The following is a 20040-nucleotide window of genomic DNA, read 5'->3' as shown; positions in this document are numbered from 1 at the left end:
TCAACGGATAAAATTAAATGGATGAAATTCCATGGATAAATTCAAAGGATGAAATTCAGATGAAATTTTCTGGATAAAATTCAATGGATAAAATTCAATGGATAAAATTCTATGGATAAAATTCAGTGGATAAAATTCCATGGATGAAATTCAGTGGATTAAATTCTACGGATAAAATTCCAAGGATGAAATTCAGTGGATAAAGACCAATTAATAAAATTTAGTGGATAAAATTCCATGGATAAAATTCAGTGGATGAAATTCTCTGGATAAATTCAATGGATGAAATTAAGATGAAATTCTCTGGATAAAATTCAGTGGATTAAATTCTACGGATAAAATTCCAAGGATGAAATTCCAAGGATGAAATTCAGTGGATTAAATTCTACGGATAAAATTCCAAGGATGAAATTCCAAGGATGAAATTCAGTGGATAAAAACCATTTAATAAAATTTAGTGGATAAAATTAAAAAGATAAAATTCAGTGGGTAAAGGTCAATGGATAAAATTCAATGGATAAAATTCAGTGGATAAAATTCCAAGGATGAAATTCAGTGGATAAAAACCATTTAATAAAATTTAGTGGATAAAACTAAAGGGATAAAATTCCATGGATAAAATTCAGTGGATAAAGATCAATGGATAAAATTCTCTGGATGAAATTCTCTGGATAAAATTCTCTGGATAAAATTCTCTGGATAAAATTCTCTGGATAAAATTCCATGGATGAAATTCAGTGGATAAAAACTAATCAATAAAATTTAGTGGATAAAATTCAATGGATAAAATTCCATGGATGAAATTCAGATGAAATTCTATAGATAAAGATCAATGGATAAAATTAAATGGATGAAATTCCATGGATAAATTCAAAGGATGAAATTCAGATGAAATTCTCTGGATAAAATTCAGGGGATAAAATTCAGTGGACAAAAACCAATTAATAAAATTTAGTGGATAAAATTAAAGGGATAAAATTTTCTGGATAAAATTCAGTGGATGAAATTCCATGGATAAATTCAATGGATGAAATTAAGATGAAATTCTCTGGATAAAATTCAGTGGATTAAATTCTATGGATAAAATTCCAAGGATGAAATTCCAAGGATGAAATTCAGTGGATGAAATTCCAAGGATGAAATTCAGTGGATAAAGACCAATTAATAAAATTTAGTGGATAAAATTAAAAGGGATAAAATTCAGTGGATGAAATTCAGTGGATAAATTCAATAGATGAAATTAAGATGAAATTCTCTGGATAAAATTCAGTGGATTAAATTCTACGGATAAAATTCCAAGGATGAAATTCCAAGGATGAAATTCAGTGGATAAAGTCCAATTAATAAAATTTAGTGGATAAAATTAAAAGGGATAAAATTCAGTGGATGAAATTCCATGGATAAATTCAATGGATAAAATTCAATGGATGAAATTCAGCCGATAAAAATCAACGGATAAAATTCCATGGGTAAAATCGAATGGAAAAATTTCCATGGATAAAATTCCACGGATATAATTCCTGCCAATTCAAAGTTGTGGTTCCAAAGGAACGGATACCCCACCCCAAATGATTTCTTCCATCAATAATTCCCAATTTTTGTTACTTTTCCTGCCAAAATATTCCGTCCTACCCTCACATTTCCATGGATATTTAACACCAGCTGGGAATCCGGGATTTGAGGACGGAGTTTCCCGGTGGTCCCGGCTCCCTGAGCCTGAAAATTTGGATCCAAAGGGAAAATGATCCCGAAGGGATTCAGCATCCCAGAGCCCACGGGATCCACGGAGAGGGGATGGAAAAAGAGCGGGAACGGCGATCCCAGTGCGGGAGAGATTCCCGAGAGCAGGAATGGCACGGAATCCTGGAATGCTTTGGAAAACGCCTTAAATCCCATCCAATCCCATCCCTGGGAACGTCAGAAACGCCTTTTCCCATCTTTTTAATCCCACGCTTTTCCATCCTTACCTCCTTCTGCCTTCCAGCCCCGCCGGCGCCGCTTTTCCAGGCCGCAGCACCGCCCCTGCCAGGAGCCTGCAGAACGGGACAAACAAATTCCATGAAACCCCAGGAAATCCCAATCCTCAGCGAGCACGGCTTTGCTGGCATCGAGGAGCTGCTCCGGGATGTCCCCGAGCCTCTTTTCCATCCCTCCAGGCTTTGGAAAAGCAAATTCCAGCTCCCACTGGAAGCTGCTCCAAGGAATTCCGTTTGGATTCGCTTCCCAAAGAATTTCCATGGGATTTTCCGATCCCGGCTAAAAGGAACCGGGTTGCCCTGCGGCTCCTCTGGCGGGATTTATGGAAAAGGGAAAGGGACGATCCCGGAAAAGCAGAGCGGGAGAATCCCAGGGAACAGCGGCATTCCCGCCCTCCTCACCTGATTCCCGCCGGGATCTTCCCTCGTGCCGCACGTTCCGCTCTCTCCCAGCTGGCTCTGCTTGGAGCTCGCCCGAGATTCCAGCTGGGAATCCTTTTCCTGTTGGGATGAGCTCTTCCCGCTCTCTCCCTGCGCATCCCCTCCGGAATTTCCGTTCCCTTTCCATTGGCCGTTCCCAGCTCCCGGCTGAGCCGCGGCTTTGGCTGGGATTTTCTTCTCCGGTCCCGCCCTGGGAGGGATTTTTTGCTCTCCAGCTTTTCCCAGGGAAGGCTCGGTGATCCTGACGGGAATTCTCTGCTTCAGGATATCCGGGATGGACACCACCGCCTTCAGAAGGGGTTTCCCAGGACACGATTCCTTCAGGGAAGCACCGGGATTTCCCGGAGCCGCCGCGCGGTTTTCCTCGGATTTCGCCGCTCCCGTCCCTTTATTCTGTGGGATTTTAACCCAACTTCCCGCGGGGATCTCACCCGCAGCATTCCCAGAGTTTTCCCCACCCTTGGATAACGTTTTTCCAGGTGTTTTCTCCACCTCTGTCCCAGCCTTGCTCCAAGTTTTCCCCGGATTTTCCCCCATTTTCAGCAGCGATTCCTCCGCCGTCCCCTCTCTCTCTGCTCCAGCCACATCCCATTTTTTCCCCGGAGCATCCGGAGTTTTTGGGATGCATTTCCTCTCCGTGGACGTTTCACGGTTGCTTTTCCCGGCCTCGGGAACGGGAATTTTTTCCGGAGCGTCCGGCTCGGCGCCGGGCGATGCCGCGGGAGCCTCGTCCGAGCTCGGGGACGTTCCGGGGACGGCTCCCGGCGTTTCTCCGGCAGCCGGGATCGCCTTGCCGGACGATTCCGGAGCTTCCCCGGCGGGAACAGAGAGCTCCTCATCCTCCTTCCGCGCTTCCAGCTCCGGCTCATCCCGAGCCTCTTCCTTCCCATCCCCGCAAAGCGGCGCCGGCTTCTCCTCCGACCTCGCTGCGGGCGATTTCCCGCCGGCGGGATCCGTGGGAATTCCCGTTCCAGGATCCCATCCCTCCGCGTCCTCCCTCGCCGCTCCTCCCGCCTGAGACTCGGGAATCTCCGGCTCTCCCGCTGCAATCTCCTCCGGCGCGTTTGGGGTGGGGATTTGCCCTTTCCTGGCCTCTCCCGACGGATTCCCGGCTGGTTTTCGCACCTCTGGAATTTTTTTCAAGCCCGAGCTAAAAACATTCCAAAGAAACAGAAGAAATCAAATGGATGGGGGGCAGAGAATTCCGGAATTCCCAGAAAGCTCCGGATGGATTTGCCTGGAGCGTCAAGAAACGGGATTGGGAATTCTGTGGGAAAAGGTGACAAATAAAAGTGAATAATTCACGTTTTGGAGGCCTCAGGATTCGGAAAATTCCCATCCCATCGAGGGAAAAACGGGAATATCCAACCCAAAGGAAGCTCCTGGATAAGGGAATTTGCTCTGTCTGCGCTTCCCAATCCCCAGAGATTGGATTTGGATCCCAAATCCCCAAATCCCAGCTTTGGATTTGGGATCAGTTTTTGGGTTGGGTTTCAAATCCCTGTTTTCCATCCCCCCCCCTTGAGGTGTGAGGGATGGAGTTTTCCAGGGAATTCCAGAGGTTTTCCCTGAAGGGAAGAATCCCGCAGGATGAGCTTGGGAAGTTCTGGAATTAGGGATGGCCCTGACTGGAAAAGCCATTCCAGCAGAATTCCAGCAGGGAATTTCTCTTCCAAAACCTGGAAAAAAAAAAATCGGGATCCAAATCCAAAAATCCGAATCCAAAAATCCGAATCCAAAAACCCGAATCCAAAAATCCAAAGGGATTTTCCCATCAGTTCAACATTTCTGGCTGTGCTCAGTGTGTTTTGTTTTCCACTGGGATTCATGGGAAATTCAGCCCGAAAATTCATGGAAAACTCCTGGGATTCATGGAAAATTCACTCCAGGGATTCATGGAAAACTCCAGGGATTCATGGAAAATTCACTCCAATAATTCATGGAAAACTCCAGGGATTCATGGAAAATTCACTCCACGAATTCATGGAAAATTCACTCCAAGAATTAATGGAAAATTCCTGGGATCCATGGAAAATTCACCCCAGGGATTCATGGAAAACTCCAGGGATTCATGGAAAATTCACTCCAAGAATTCATGGAAAATTCACCCCAGGGATTCATGGAAAACTCCTGGGATTCATGGAAAATTCATCCCAGGGATTCATGGAAAACCACTGGGATTTGTGGAAAATTCATCCCAAAAATTCATGGAAAATTCCTGGGATTCATGGAAAATTCACTCCAATAATTCATGGAAAACTCCAGGGATTCATGGAAAATTCACTCCACGAATTCATGGAAAATTCACTCCAAGAATTCATGGAAAACTCCTGGAATTCATGGAAAATTCACCCCAGGAATTCATGGAAAACTCCTGGGATTTGTGGAAAATTCATCCCAAAAATTCATGGAAAATTCCTGGGATTCATGGAAAATTCACTCCAAGAATTCATGGAAAACCACTGGGATTCATGGAAAATTCACTCCAAGAATTCATGGAAAATTCACTAAAATAATTCATGGAAAACTCCTGGGATCCATGGAAAATTCACCCCAGGGATTCATGGAAAATTCACTCCAGGAATTCATGGAAAACTCCAGGGATTCATGGAAAATTCATCCCAGGGATTCATGGAAAATTCCTGGGATTCATGGAAAATTCACTCCAAGAATTCATGGAAAATTCACCCCAGGGATTCATGGAAAATTCACCCCAGGAATTCATGGAAAACTCCTGGAATTCATGGAAAATTCATCTCAGGGATTCATGGAAAACTCCTGGGATTCATGGAAAATTCACCCCAAGAATTCATGGAAAATTCACTAAAATAATTCATGGAAAACTCCTGGGATTCATGGAAAATTCACCCCAGGGATTCATGGAAAACTCCTGGGATTCATGGAAAATTCATCCCAGGGATTCATGGAAAACTCCTGGGATTCATGGAAAATTCACTCCAAGAATTAATGGAAAATTCACCCCAAGAATTCATGGAAAACTCCTGGGATTCATGGAAAATTCACCCCAGGGATTCATGGAAAATGCAGCCTGGGAAAGAAAGGCAGAGCCCAGGGATGGAGTTAAATTAATTAAAGCTTCAGATAAATTATTAATAGCTAATAATTAAAATCGTAATTCCCATGTTTTCTGCCTCCCAAAAAAATGGAATAAAATAATTGTGTGGAAAATGTGTGAGGCAAGGAAAAATGTCAATTTTCCAACTTTTGGGAATCATGGAAAAGTCACTTTCTAATTTAAATTTAAATTTAAATTTAAATTTAATTTTAATCTTAGTTTTAATTTTAATTTTAATCTTAGTTTTAATTTTAATTTTGATCTTAGTTTTAATTTGAATTTTAATTTTGATCTTAGTTTTAATTTTGATTTTAATTTTGATCTTAGTTTTAGTCTTAATTTTAATTTTTTAATTCCACTTGTCTGGAATCAAGAATTGAGGAAGAAACTCCCATTAATTCGGGAATTAACGCTCCCAAAACTCTGCAGTTTCATGGAATAATGAGGAAAAAAACTGGGATGTGGGAATACAGAGCTTTTCCATAACGGAATTCCTTAAATTTTAGGATCACCCTTAGACAATTTTGGGTTTTTTTCACGACAAAACTCATCCAGAAATCCGAGTTGGAATCACAGAAAAAAAGGGATTGAAGCCATATTTAACAAAAAATTCCTAAAATTTTCCGGGAATTCGGTAGTTGGGAAGAGGAATTCCAGAGGCAGGGATAGAGGGAAGAGCTGCAGGATGGAATAAAAGCAAGAGGAGGAGCCAGGACATGAGCAGGGGATAAAACCGAGGGAAACTCCACAGGAATTGGGATTTCACCCCGTTTTTCCATGATTTTTTTTTAATAAATCCCGAATATTTTGGCTCCGCGGCGCATGGATTGGGAAGGAGGAGCAGCAGGACAAAGCTGGAGGGAGGCTCAGCAATCCCTGATTGTGGATAAAAATTCCAAGAGGGAAAAGAAAGGGATAAAAATTCCCAAGAATTCCCCCCAAAATCCTCGCGGGCCGTACCTTCCTCTGCTCCCGTCCTCTGTCTTCGCTTCCCTTTTCCCGCTTTCAGCCTGGAAAACAAAACCCAAGGTCAGGATTTTCCAATTCCAGAGGGATCCGAGCGGGATTCCCGCATCCCATCACCCCAAAGGAGGCAGAGGGAAGGGAGAATTCCAGGGAATCGTTCCCAATCCCGATTCCCAGGATGGGAATTCCAACAGTAAATGGTCGTTGCTCCTTCAGAACCGCCGGGGTTTGGAGCGGGATGGATCTGGGATGGATTTGGGTGGATTTGGGATGGATTTGGGATGGATTTGGGATGGATTTGGGGTGGATTTGGGATGGATCTGGGATGGATTTGGGGTGGATTTGGGGTGGATTTGGGATGGATTTGGGATGGATTTGGGGTGGATTTGGGGTGGATTTGGGGTGGATTTGGGATGGATTTGGGATGGATTTGGGATGGATTTGGGGTGGATTTGGGATGGATCTGGGATGGATTTGGGTGGATTTGGGATGGATTTGGGATGGATCTGGGGTGGATTTGGGACGGATTTGGGATGGATTTGGGATGGATTTGGGATGGATCTGGGGTGGATTTGGGATGGATTTGGGATGGATTTGGGGTGGATTTGGGTGGATTTGGGATGGATTTGGGGTGGATTTGGGGTGGATTTGGGATGGATTTGGGATGGATTTGGGGTGGATTTGGGGTGGATTTGGGATGGATTTGGGGTGGATTTGGGATGGATTTGGGGTGGATTTGGGATGGATTTGGGATGGATTTGGGGTGGATTTGGGATGGATTTGGGATGGATTTGGGATGGATTTGGGGTGGATTTGGGGTGGATTTGGGGTGGATTTGGGATGGATTTGGGATGGATCTGGGATGGATTTGGGGTGGATTTGGGATGGATTTGGGATGGATTTGGGGTGGATTTGGGATGGATTTGGGGTGGATTTGGGATGGATTTGGGATGGATCTGGGATGGATTTGGGGTGGATCTGGGGTGGATTTGGGATGGATTTGGGGTGGATTTGGGGTGGATTTGGGGTGGATTTGGGGTGGATTTGGGATGGATTTGGGGTGGATTTGGGATGGATTTGGGGTGGATTTGGGGTGGATCTGGGGTGGATTTGGGGTGGATTTGGGATGGATCTGGGGTGGATTTGGGGTGGATTTGGGATGGATTTGGGATGGATTCGGGATGGATTGGAGTGGATTTGGGATGGATTTGGGGTGGATTTGGGGTGGATTTGGGATGGATTTGGGATGGATTTGGGGTGGATTTGGGATGGATTTGGGGTGGATTTGGGATGGATCTGGGATGGATTTGGGAGGATTTGGGGTGGATTTGGGGTGGATCTGGGGTGGATTTGGGGTGGATTTGGGTGGATTTGGGATGGATTTGGGATGGATGTGGGGTGGATTTGGGGTGGATTTGGGATGGATTTGGGGTGGATTTGGGATGGATTTGGGAGGATTTGGGATGGATTTGGGAGGATTTGGGAGGATTTGGGATGGATTTGGGGTGGATTTGGGATGGATGTGGGGTGGATTTGGGATGGATTTGGGATGGATTTGGGGTGGATTTGGGATGGATTTGGGGTGGATTTGGGGTGGATTTGGGGTGGATTTGGGGTGGATTTGGGATGGATTTGGGGTGGATTTGGGATGGATTTGGGGTGGATTTGGGGTGGATTTGGGATGGATTTGGGATGGATTTGGGATGGATTTGGGGTGGATTTGGGGTGGATTTGGGGTGGATTTGGGGTGGATTTGGGATGGATTTGGGATGGATTTGGGATGGATTTGGGATGGATTTGGGGTGGATTTGGGATGGATCTGGGATGGATTTGGGGTGGATTTGGGATGGATTTGGGGTGGATTTGGGATGGATTTGGGATGGATTTGGGGTGGATTTGGGATGGATTTGGGATGGATTTGGGATGGATTTGGGGTGGATTTGGGGTGGATTTGGGATGGATCTGGGGTGGATCTGGGATGGATCTGGGATGGATTTGGGGTGGATTTGGGATGGATTTGGGATGGATTTGGGGTGGATTTGGGATGGATTTGGGATGGATCTGGGATGGATTTGGGGTGGATTTGGGGTGGATTTGGGGTGGATTTGGGGTGGATTTGGGGTGGATTTGGGGTGGATTTGGGGTGGATCTGGGGTGGATTTGGGGTGGATTTGGGGTGGATTTGGGATGGATTTGGGGTGGATTTGGGATGGATTTGGGATGGATTTGGGAGGATTTGGGATGGATTTGGGGTGGATTTGGGATGGATTTGGGATGGATTTGGGGTGGATTTGGGATGGATTCGGGATGGATTGGAGTGGATTTGGGATGGATTTGGGATGGATTTGGGAGGATTTGGGATGGATTTGGGAGGATTTGGGATGGATTTGGGGTGGATTGGGAATGGATTTGGGGTGGATTTGGGATGGATTTGGGATGGATTTGGGGTGGATTTGGGGTGGATTTGGGGTGGATTTGGGATGGATTTGGGATGGATTTGGGGTGGATTTGGGGTGGATTTGGGGTGGATTTGGGATGGATTTGGGGTGGATTTGGGATGGATTTGGGGTGGATTTGGGATGGATCTGGGATGGATTTGGGATGGATTTGGGGTGGATTTGGGATGGAGGGAGCAGCAGCAGCTCCTTGAAATCAAAGAATTCCTAACAAAATCCCCATTCCCTAAAATCCAACCATTCCCTATCCCTAAAATCCTAAATTTAAAAATTCCTAATAAAATCCCCATTCCCTAAAATCCAACCATTCCTTATCCCTATCCCTTAATTCCAACCATTCCCTATCCCTAAAATCCAACCATTCCTTATCCCTAAAATCCAACCATTCCTTATCCCTATCCCTTAATTCCAACCATTCCCTATCCCTAAAATCCAATTATTCCCTATCCCTATCCCTATCCCTAAAATCCAACCATTCCTAATAAAATCCCCATTCCCTAAAATCCAACAATTCCTTATCCCTATCCCTAAAATCCAACCATTCCCTATCCCTAAAATCCAACCATTCCTTATCCCTATCCCTAAAATCCAACCATTCCTTATCCCTATCCCTTAATTCCAACCATTCCCTATCCCTTAATTCCAACCATTTCCTATCCTTAAAATCCAATAATTCCGAACAAAATCCCCATTCCCTAAAATCCAACCATTTCTTATCCCTAAAATCCAACTATTCCCTATCCCTAAAATCCAACCATTCCTAATAAAATCCCCATTCCCTAAAATCCAACCATTCCTTATCCCTAAAATCCAACCATTCCCTATCCCTAAAATCCAACCATTCCTAATAAAATCCCCATTCCCTAAAATCCAACCATTTCTTATCCCTAAAATCCAACCATTCCCTATCCCTAAAATCCAACCATTCCTAATAAAATCCCCATTCCCTAAAATCCAACCATTCCTTATCCCTAAAATCCAACCATTCCCTATCCCTAAAATCCAACCATTCCCTATCCCTAAAATCCAACCATTCCTTATCCCTAAAATCCAACTATTCCCTATCCCTAAAATCCAACAATTTCCTATCCTTAAAATCAAATAATTCCTAACAAAATCCCCATTCCCTAAAATCCAAACATTCCCTATCCCTAAAATCCTAAATTTAAAAATTCCTAATAAAATCCCCATTCCCTAAAATCCAACCATTCCTTATCTCTATCCCTAAAATCCAACCATTCCTTATCCCTATCCCTTAAATCCAACCATTCCCTATCCCTAAAATCCAATTATTCCCTATCCTTAAAATCCAACCATTCCTTATCCCTATCCCTGAAATCCAACCATTCCTAATAAAATCCCCATTCCCTAAAATCTAACCATTCCTTATCTCTATCCTTAAAATCCAACCATTCCTTATCCCTAAAATCCAACCATTCCCTATCCCTAAAATCCTAAATTTAAAAATTCCTAATAAAATCCCCACTCCCTAAAATCCAACCATTCCTTATCTCTATCCCTTAAATCCAACCATTCCTTATCCCTATCCCTTAATTCCAACCATTCCTTATCCCTATCCCTTAATTCCAACCATTCCCTATCCCTTAATTCCAACAATTTCCTATCCCTAAAATCCAATAATTCCTAACAAAATCCCCATTCCCTTAAATCCAACCATTCCTTATCTCTATCCCTTAAATCCAACCATTCCTTATCCCTAAAATCCAACCATTCCCTATCCCTAAAATCCAACCATTCCTTATCCCTATCCCTTAATTCCAACGATTTCCTATCCTTAAAATCCAATAATTCCGAACAAAATCCCCATTCCCTAAAATCCAACCATTTCTTATCCCTAAAATCCAACTATTCCTTGTCCCTATCCCTAAAATCCAGCCATTCCTAATAAAATCCCCATTCCCTAAAATCCAACCATTCCTTATCTCTATCCCTAAAATCCAACCATTCCTTATCCCTAAAATCCAACTATTCCCTATCCCTAAAATCCAACAATTTCCTATCCTTAAAATCAAATAATTCCTAACAAAATCCCCATTCCCTAAAATCCAACCATTCCCTATCCCTAAAATCCTAAATTTAAAAACTCCTAATAAAATCCCCATTCCCTAAAATCCAACAATTCCTTATCCCTATCCCTAAAATCCAACCATTCCTTATCCCTATCCCTTAATTCCAACCATTTCCTATCTCTAAAATCCAACCATTCCTAACAAAATCCCCATTCCCAAAAATCCAACCATTCCTTATCCCTATCCCTAAAATCCAACCATTCCTAACAAAATCCCCATTCCCTAAAATCCAACCATTCCTTATCTCTATCCCTTAAATCCAACCATTCCTTATCTCTATCCCTTAAATCCAACCATTCCTTATCCCTAAAATCCAACTATTCCCTATCCCTATCCCTAAAATCCAACCATTCCTTATCCCTATCCCTTAATTCCAACAATTTCCTATCCCTAAAATCCAATAATTCCTAACAAAATCCCCATTCCCTAAAATCCAACCATTCCTTATCCCTAAAATCCAACTATTCCCTATCCCTAAAATCCAACTATTCCCTATCCCTAAAATCCAACTATTCCCTATCCCTAAAATCCAACTATTCCCTATCCCTATCCCTAAAATCCAACCATTCCTAATAAAATCCCCGTTCTCTAAAATCCAACCATTCTTTATCCCTATCCCTAAAATCCAACCATTCCTTATCCCTATCCCTTAATTCCAACCATTCCCTATCCCTTAATTCCAACAATTTCCTATCCCTAAAATCCAATAATTCCTAACAAAATCCCCATTCCCTTAAATCCAACCATTCCTTATCTCTATCCCTTAAATCCAACCATTCCTTATCCCTAAAATCCAACCATTCCTAACAAAATCCCCATTCCCTAAAATCCAACAATTCCTTATCCCTATCCCTAAAATCCAACCATTCCTTATCCCTAAAATCCAACTATTCCCTATCCCTAAAATCCAACCATTCCTTATCCCTAAAATCCAACCATTCCTTATCCCTATCCCTAAAATCCAACCATTCCCTATCCCTAAAATCCAACCATTCCTCATCCCTAAAATCCAACCATTCCTTATCCCTATCCCTTAATTCCAACAATTTCCTATCCCTAAAATCCAATAATTCCTAACAAAATCCCCATTCCCTAAAATCCAACCATTTCCATTCCCTTAAATCCAACCATTCCTTATCCCTTAAATCCAACCATTCCTTATCCCTAAAATCCAACCATTCCTTATCCCTAAAATCCAACCATTCCTAACAAAATTCCCATTCCCAAAAATCTAACCATTCCTTATCCCTATCCCTAAAATCCAGCCATTCCTAATAAAATCCCCATTCCCTAAAATCCAACCATTCCTTATCTCTATCCCTAAAATCCAACCATTTCCTATCCCTAAAATCCAACCATTCCTCATCCCTAAAATCCAACCATTCCTTATCCCTATCCCTTAATTCCAACCATTTCCTATCCCTAAAATCCAATAATTCCTAACAAAATCCCCATTCCCTAAAATCCAACCATTCCTTATCTCTATCCCTAAAATCCAACCATTCCTTATCCCTAAAATCCAACTATTCCCTATCCCTATCCCTAAAATCCAACCATTCCTTATCCCTAAAATCCAACCATTCCTTATCCCTAAAATCCAACCATTCCTTATCCCTATCCCTTAATTCCAACAATTTCCTATCCCTAAAATCCAATAATTCCTAACAAAATCCCCATTCCCTAAAATCCAACCATTTCTTATCCCTAAAATCCAACTATTCCCTGTCCCTATCCCTAAAATCCAACCATTCCTAATAAAATCCCCATTCCCTAAAATCCAACCATTCCTTATCTCTATCCCTTAAATCCAACCATTTCCTATCCCTAAAATCCAACTATTCCCTATCCCTATCCCTAAAATCCAACCATTCCTAACAAAATCCCCATTCCCTTAAATCCAACCATTCCCATTCCCTTAAATCCAACCATTCCTTATCCCTATCCCTAAAATCCAACCATTCCTAATAAAATCCCCATTCCCTAAAATCCAACCATTCCTTATCCCTAAAATCCAACCATTCCTTACAAATCCCATTCCCTACCCCTAAAATCCAGTTATTTCCCTATAAACCTCACACCCTATCCCTAAAATCCAGGATTTATCCCAGGTTTCTCCATGAATTTTCCTTATTTTTGGCATTTCAGGGCTTTTAAACTCAGCCATTTCCAGGAAAATCCCAGGAATCAAACCCTGAAGTGATAAAGCAGCACAAAAATTCCTGAATTTTTATTCTCAGATCTAGGGAAAAGCTAAAAAGGTGGATTTGAACCTCAGCATTCCCACAAATCCCTGAGGGATTTTCCCTCACCAGGAAGAATTTCAGGAATCATTTTTTAAAGGGAGTTTATTCCCTAGGATTTTTAGAGGGAAAAACTTCAGGATTTGGAGATTTCCTTTGGCACAAATTGAGGATAAAAAAATATGGAAGAAGTGAGATACCAATCCTTGAAGGGAAAAATCCCAATTTTGAAGGGGAAAAAATTCTAATTCTGAGGGAATAATCCAAACCCTGAGGGGAAAATTCCAATTCTGAGGGGAAAAGTTCCAAAGTTGAGAGAAAATCCCAATTCTGAGGGGAAAAATCCCAATTCTGAGGGGAAAATCCAAATCCTGAGGGGGAAAAAATCTAATTCTGAGGAGAAAAACCCCAAAATGGAGAGAAAAATCCCAACGCTGAGGGGAGAAATCCCAACCCTGAGGAGAGAAATTCTAATCCTGAGGGGGAAAATCCCAATCCTGACAGAAAAATTCTAATTCTGAAGGAAAAATCCCAATCTTGAGGGAGAAAATCCCAATCCTGACAAAAAATATTTAATTCTGTGGGAAAAATCCCAAATTGAGAGAAAAATCCCAATGCTGAGAGGAAAAAACCCAACCCTGAGGGGAAAAATTCTAATTCGAAGGGAAAAAACCCAAAATTAAGAGAAAAATCCCAACCCCGAGGGGAAAAATCCCAACCCTGAGAGAAAATCCCAATTCTAAAGGAAAAAATCTGAATTCTGAGGGGAAAATTCTAATCCTGAGGAGAAAATTCTAATCCTGAGGGAAAAAAAATCTCAAAATGGAGGGAAAAATCAAAACCCCGAGGGGAGAAATTCTAATCCTGATGGGGAAAATCCCAATCCTGAGGGAAAATCCCAATCCTGGGGAGAAAATCCCAATCCTGAGGGAGAAAATCCCAATCCTGAGGGAAAAATTCTAATCCTGAGGGAAAAACCTCAAAATTGAGAGAAAAATCCCAACCCTGAGGAGAAAAATCCCAACCCTGAGGGGAAAAAACCCAATCCTGAGGGGAGAAATTCTAATCCTGAGGGGGAAAATCCCAATCCTGAGGGAAAAATTCTAATCCTGAGGGAAAAACCTCAAAATTGAGAGAAAAATCCCAACCCTGAGGAGAAAAATCCCAATCCTGATGGGGAAAATCCCAATCCTGAGGGAAAATCCCAATCCTGAGGAGAAAATCCCAATCCTGAGGGAAAAATTCTAATCCTGAGGGAAAAACCTCAAAATTGAGGGAAAAATACTAACCCTGAGAGAAAAATCCCAACCCTGAGGGGAAAAATCCCAATCCTGAGGGAAAAATCCCAACCCTGAGGGGAAAATTCTAACTTTGAGAGAAAAATCCCAATCCTGAGGGGAAAAATCCCAACCCTGAGGGGAAAAATTCTAATCCTGAGGGGGAAAATCCCAATCCTGAGGGGGAAAATCCCAATCCTGAGGGAAAAATTCTAATCCTGAGGGAAAAACCTCAAAATTGAGAGAAAAATCCCAACCCTGAGGAGAAAAATCCCAACCCTGAGGGGAAAAAACCCAATCCTGAGGGGAGAAATTCTAATCCTGAGGGGGAAAATCCCAATCCTGAGGGAAAAAATCTAATTCTGAGGGAGAAACCCCAGAATGGAGGGAAAAATCCCAATCCTGAGGGGAAAATTCTAATCCTGAGGGAAAAACCTCAAAATTGAGAGAAAAATCCCAACCCTGAGAAGAAAAATCCCAATCCTGAGGGGAAAAATTCTAATCCTGAGGGGGAAAATCCCAATCCTGAAGGAAAAATTCTAATTCTGAGGGAGAAATCCCAACCCTGAGAGAAAAACCCCAACCCTGAGGGAAAAAATCCTAATCCTGAGGGGAAAATTCTAATCCTGAGGGGGGAAAATCCCAATCCTGAAGGAAAAATTCTAATTCTGAGGGAGAAATCCCAACCCTGAGAGAAAAACCCCAACCCTGAGGGAAAAAATCCTAATCCTGAGGGGAAAATTCTAATCCTGAGGGAAAAACCTCAAAATTGAGAGAAAAATCCCAACCCTGAGGGGAAAAATCCCAATCCTGAGGGGAGAAATTCTAATCCAGAGGGGGAAAATCCCAATCCTGAGGGAAAAATTCTAATTCTGAGGGAAAAACCTCAAAATTGAGGGAAAAATCCCAACCCTGAGAGAAAAATCCCAATCCTGAGGGGAAAAATCCCAATCCTGAGGGGAAAATTCTAACTTTGAGAGAAAAATCCCAAAACTGAGAGAAAAATCCCAACCCTGAGGGGATAAATTCTAATCCTGAGGGGGAAAATCCCAATCCTGAGGGAAAAATTCTAATCCTGAGGGAAAAACCTCAAAATTGAGAGAAAAATCCCAACCCTGAGGAGAAAAATCCCAACCCTGAGGGGAAAAATCCCAATCCTGAGGGGAGAAATTCTAATCCTGAGGGGGAAAATCCCAATCCTGAGGGAAAAATTCTAATTCTGAGGGAAAAACCTCAAAATTGAGGGAAAAATCCCAACCCTGAGAGAAAAATCCCAATCCTGAGGGGAAAAATCCCAATCCTGAGGGGAAAATTCTAACTTTGAGAAAAAAATCCCAAAACTGAGAGAAAAATCCCAACCCTGAGGGGAAAAATTCTAATCCTGAGGGGGAAAATCCCAATCCTGAGGGAAAAATTCTAATCCTGAGGGGGAAAATCCCAATCCTGAGGGAAAAATTCTAATTCTGAGGGAGAAACCCCAGAATTGAGGGAAAAATCCCAATCCTGAGGGGAAAATTCTAATCCTGAGGGAAAAACCTCAAAATTGAGAGAAAAATCCCAACCCTGAGGAGAAAAATCCCAATCCTGAGGGGAAAAATCCCAATCCTGAGGGAAAAATTCTAATCCTGATGGAAAAACCTCAAAATTGAGGGAAAAATCCCAACCCTGAGGAGAAAAATCCCAATCCTGAGGGAAAAATCCCAATCCTGAGGGGAAAATTCTAACTTTGAGAGAAAAATCCCAAAACTGAGAGAAAAATCCCAACCCTGAGGGGAGAAATTCTAATCCTGAGGGGGAAAATCCCAATCCTGAGGGAAAAATTCTAATTCTGAGGGAGAAACCCCAGAATGGAGGGAAAAATCCCAATCCTGAGGGGAAAATTCTAATCCTGAGGGAAAAACCTCAAAATTGAGAGAAAAATCCCAACCCTGAGAAGAAAAATCCCAATCCTGAGGGGAAAAATCCCAATCCTGAGGGGAAAATTCTAACTTTGAGAAAAAAATCCCAAAACTGAGAGAAAAATCCCAACCCTGAGGGGAAAAATTCTAATCCTGAGGGGGAAAATCCCAATCCTGAGGGAAAAATTCTAATCCTGAGGGGGAAAATCCCAATCCTGAGGGAAAAATTCTAATTCTGAGGGAGAAACCCCAGAATTGAGGGAAAAATCCCAATCCTGAGGGGAAAATTCTAATCCTGAGGGAAAAACCTCAAAATTGAGAGAAAAATCCCAACCCTGAGGAGAAAAATCCCAATCCTGAGGGGAAAAATCCCAATCCTGAGGGAAAAATTCTAATCCTGATGGAAAAACCTCAAAATTGAGGGAAAAATCCCAACCCTGAGGAGAAAAATCCCAATCCTGAGGGAAAAATCCCAATCCTGAGGGGAAAATTCTAACTTTGAGAGAAAAATCCCAAAACTGAGAGAAAAATCCCAACCCTGAGGGGAGAAATTCTAATCCTGAGGGGGAAAATCCCAATCCTGAGGGAAAAATTCTAATTCTGAGGGAGAAACCCCAGAATGGAGGGAAAAATCCCAATCCTGAGGGGAAAATTCTAATCCTGAGGGAAAAACCTCAAAATTGAGAGAAAAATCCCAACCCTGAGAAGAAAAATCCCAACCCTGAGGAGAAAAATCCCAATCCTGAGGGGAAAAATTCTAATTCTGAGGGAGAAATCCCAACCCTGAGAGAAAAACCCCAACCCTGAGGGAAAAAATCCTAATCCTGAGGGGAAAATTCTAATCCTGAGGGGGGAAAATCCCAATCCTGAAGGAAAAATTCTAATTCTGAGGGAGAAATCCCAACCCTGAGAGAAAAACCCCAACCCTGAGGGAAAAAATCCTAATCCTGAGGGGAAAATTCTAATCCTGAGGGAAAAACCTCAAAATTGAGAGAAAAATCCCAACCCTGAGGGGAAAAATCCCAATCCTGAGGGGAGAAATTCTAATCCAGAGGGGGAAAATCCCAATCCTGAGGGAAAAATTCTAATTCTGAGGGAAAAACCTCAAAATTGAGGGAAAAATCCCAACCCTGAGAGAAAAATCCCAATCCTGATGGGGAAAATCCCAATCCTGAGGGAAAATCCCAATCCTGAGGGGAAAATTCTAACTTTGAGAGAAAAATCCCAAAACTGAGAGAAAAATCCCAACCCTGAGGGGATAAATTCTAATCCTGAGGGGGAAAATCCCAATCCTGAGGGAAAAATTCTAATCCTGAGGGAAAAACCTCAAAATTGAGAGAAAAATCCCAACCCTGAGGAGAAAAATCCCAACCCTGAGGGGAAAAATCCCAATCCTGAGGGGAGAAATTCTAATCCTGAGGGGGAAAATCCCAATCCTGAGGGAAAAAATCTAATTCTGAGGGAAAAACCTCAAAATTGAGGGAAAAATCCCAACCCTGAGAGAAAAATCCCAATCCTGAGGGGAAAAATCCCAATCCTGAGGGGAAAATTCTAACTTTGAGAAAAAAATCCCAAAACTGAGAGAAAAATCCCAACCCTGAGGGGAAAAATTCTAATCCTGAGGGGGAAAATCCCAATCCTGAGGGGAAAATTCTAATTCTGAGGGAGAAATCCCAGAATGGAGGGAAAAATCCCAATCCTGAGGGAGAAAATCCCAATCCTGAGGGAAAAATTCTAATCCTGAGGGAAAAACCTCAAAATTGAGAGAAAAATACCAACCCTGAGGATTAAAATCCCAACCCTGAGGGGAAAAATCCCAATCCTGAGGGGAAAATTCTAACTTTGAGAGAAAAATCCCAAAACTGAGAGAAAAATGCCAACCCTGAGGGGAAAAATCCCAACGCTGAGGGGAAAAATTCTAATCCTGAGGGGGAAAATCCCAATCCTGAGGGAAAAATTCTAATTCTGAGGGAGAAATCCCAGAATGGAGGGAAAAATCCCAATCCTGAGGGAGAAAATCCCAATCCTGAGGGAGAAAATCCCAATCCTGAGGGAAAAATTCTAATCCTGAGGGAAAAACCTCAAAATTGAGAGAAAAATACCAACCCTGAGGATTAAAATCCCAACCCTGAGGGGAAAAATCCCAATCCTGAGGGGAGAAATTCTAATCCTGAGGGGGAAAATCCCAATCCTGAGGGAAAAATTCTAATTCTGAGGGAAAAACCTCAAAATTGAGGGAAAAATCCCAACCCTGAGAGAAAAATCCCAATCCTGAGGGGAAAAATCCCAATCCTGAGGGGAAAATTCTAACTTTGAGAGAAAAATCCCAAAACTGAGAGAAAAATCCCAACCCTGAGGGGAAAAACTCTAATCCTGAGGGGGAAAATCCCAATCCTGAGGGAAAAATTCTAATTCTGAGGGACAAACCCCAGAATGGAGAGAAAAATCCCAATCCTGAGGACAAAATCCCAATCCTGAGGGAAAAATTCTAATCCTGAGGGAAAAACCTCAAAATTGAGGGAAAAATCCCAACCCTGAGAGAAAAATCCCAATCCTGAGGGGAAAATTCTAACTTTGAGAGAAAAATCCCAAAACTGAGAGAAAAATCCCAACCCTGAGGGGAAAAATCCCAATCCTGAGGGGAGAAATTCTAATCCTGAGGGGGGAAAATCCCAATCCTGAAGGAAAAATTCTAATTCTGAGGGAGAAATCCCAACCCTGAGAGAAAAATCCCAACCCTGAGGGAAAAAATCCCAATCCTGAGGGGAAAAATCCCAATCCTGAAGGGAGAAATTCTAATCCTGAGGGAAAAACCTCAAAATTGAGAGAAAAATCCCAACCCTGAGGAGAAAAATCCCAACCCTGAGGGAGAAAATCTCAGTCCTGAGAGGAAAATTCTAACTTTGAGGGAAAAATCCCAAAACTGAGAGAAAACTCTCAATCCTGAGGGGAAAAAAACCAATCCTGAAGGAGAAAATCCCAATCCTGGGGGAAAAAACGTCAAAATTGAGGGAAAAATTCCAATCCTGAGAGGAAAAATCCCAATCCTGAGGGGAAAAATCCCAATCCTGAGGGGAGAAATTCTAATCCTGAGGAGGAAAATCCCAACCCTGAGGGGCAAATCCCAACCCTGAGGGGAAAATCCCAACCCTGAGGGGAAAAACACCAACACTGAGGGCAAAACCCCCAACCTTGAGGTGAAAACCCCTGAGGAAAATCCCACCCCGCAGCTCTTTGAGAAGAAGCTTCTCCCATCCCCCAAAAAATGAAAATAAGAATCCAGAAGTTGGAAAAACTGGAATTTTTTTACCTCAGGAGAGTCTCCGTGGCAGGACAAGGAGCAGGTGAGTGTGTGCTCGCCCATGGTGTAGGGATACTGCTGCAGGAAACTGTGCATGGCCCGCGCCGATTTGGGGCTGTCCAGCTGCAGGATGGCCTGAGGGGTGAAAAAAATTCCAATTAATTCCTGGATTTCTGGATCAAATTATGGGAATTCTTCAAACTGCCCGAATCCCTCATTTCCTGCCGCTTTCCCGGTGTAAAAAGGGTGAAAAATCACCTTAAAATGTCATAATTTGGGTCCTAAAGGTGAGAATAATTTGGATTTTCTTGGGGTTTTT

General features: G+C 42.6%; 1 protein-coding gene across 7 annotated transcripts in view; it reads right to left on the bottom strand.

Moving 5' to 3' along the window:
- ZNF638 (zinc finger protein 638) overlaps positions 1-20040 on the bottom strand; it is a 91948-nt gene that overhangs the window by 6767 nt on the left and 65141 nt on the right. For all 7 annotated transcript variants that reach the window (XM_086888044.1, XM_086888043.1, XM_086888041.1 and 4 more), the window contains 4 exons: positions 19731-19856; positions 6454-6503; positions 2379-3567; positions 1968-2033 (listed from right to left, as the gene is read on the bottom strand). In XM_086888044.1, the coding sequence (XP_086744170.1) occupies positions 1968-2033; positions 2379-3567; positions 6454-6503; positions 19731-19856 (1431 nt within the window). The remainder of the gene's footprint in view (positions 1-1967; positions 2034-2378; positions 3568-6453; positions 6504-19730; positions 19857-20040) is intronic.

The sequence above is a fragment of the Cyanistes caeruleus genome, chromosome 5, assembly GCF_971803275.1.
Source record: "Cyanistes caeruleus chromosome 5, bCyaCae1.hap1.1, whole genome shotgun sequence".
Taxonomy (NCBI): Eukaryota; Metazoa; Chordata; class Aves; order Passeriformes; family Paridae; genus Cyanistes; species Cyanistes caeruleus.
This window is presented reverse-complemented; position numbering and strand designations above follow the sequence as displayed.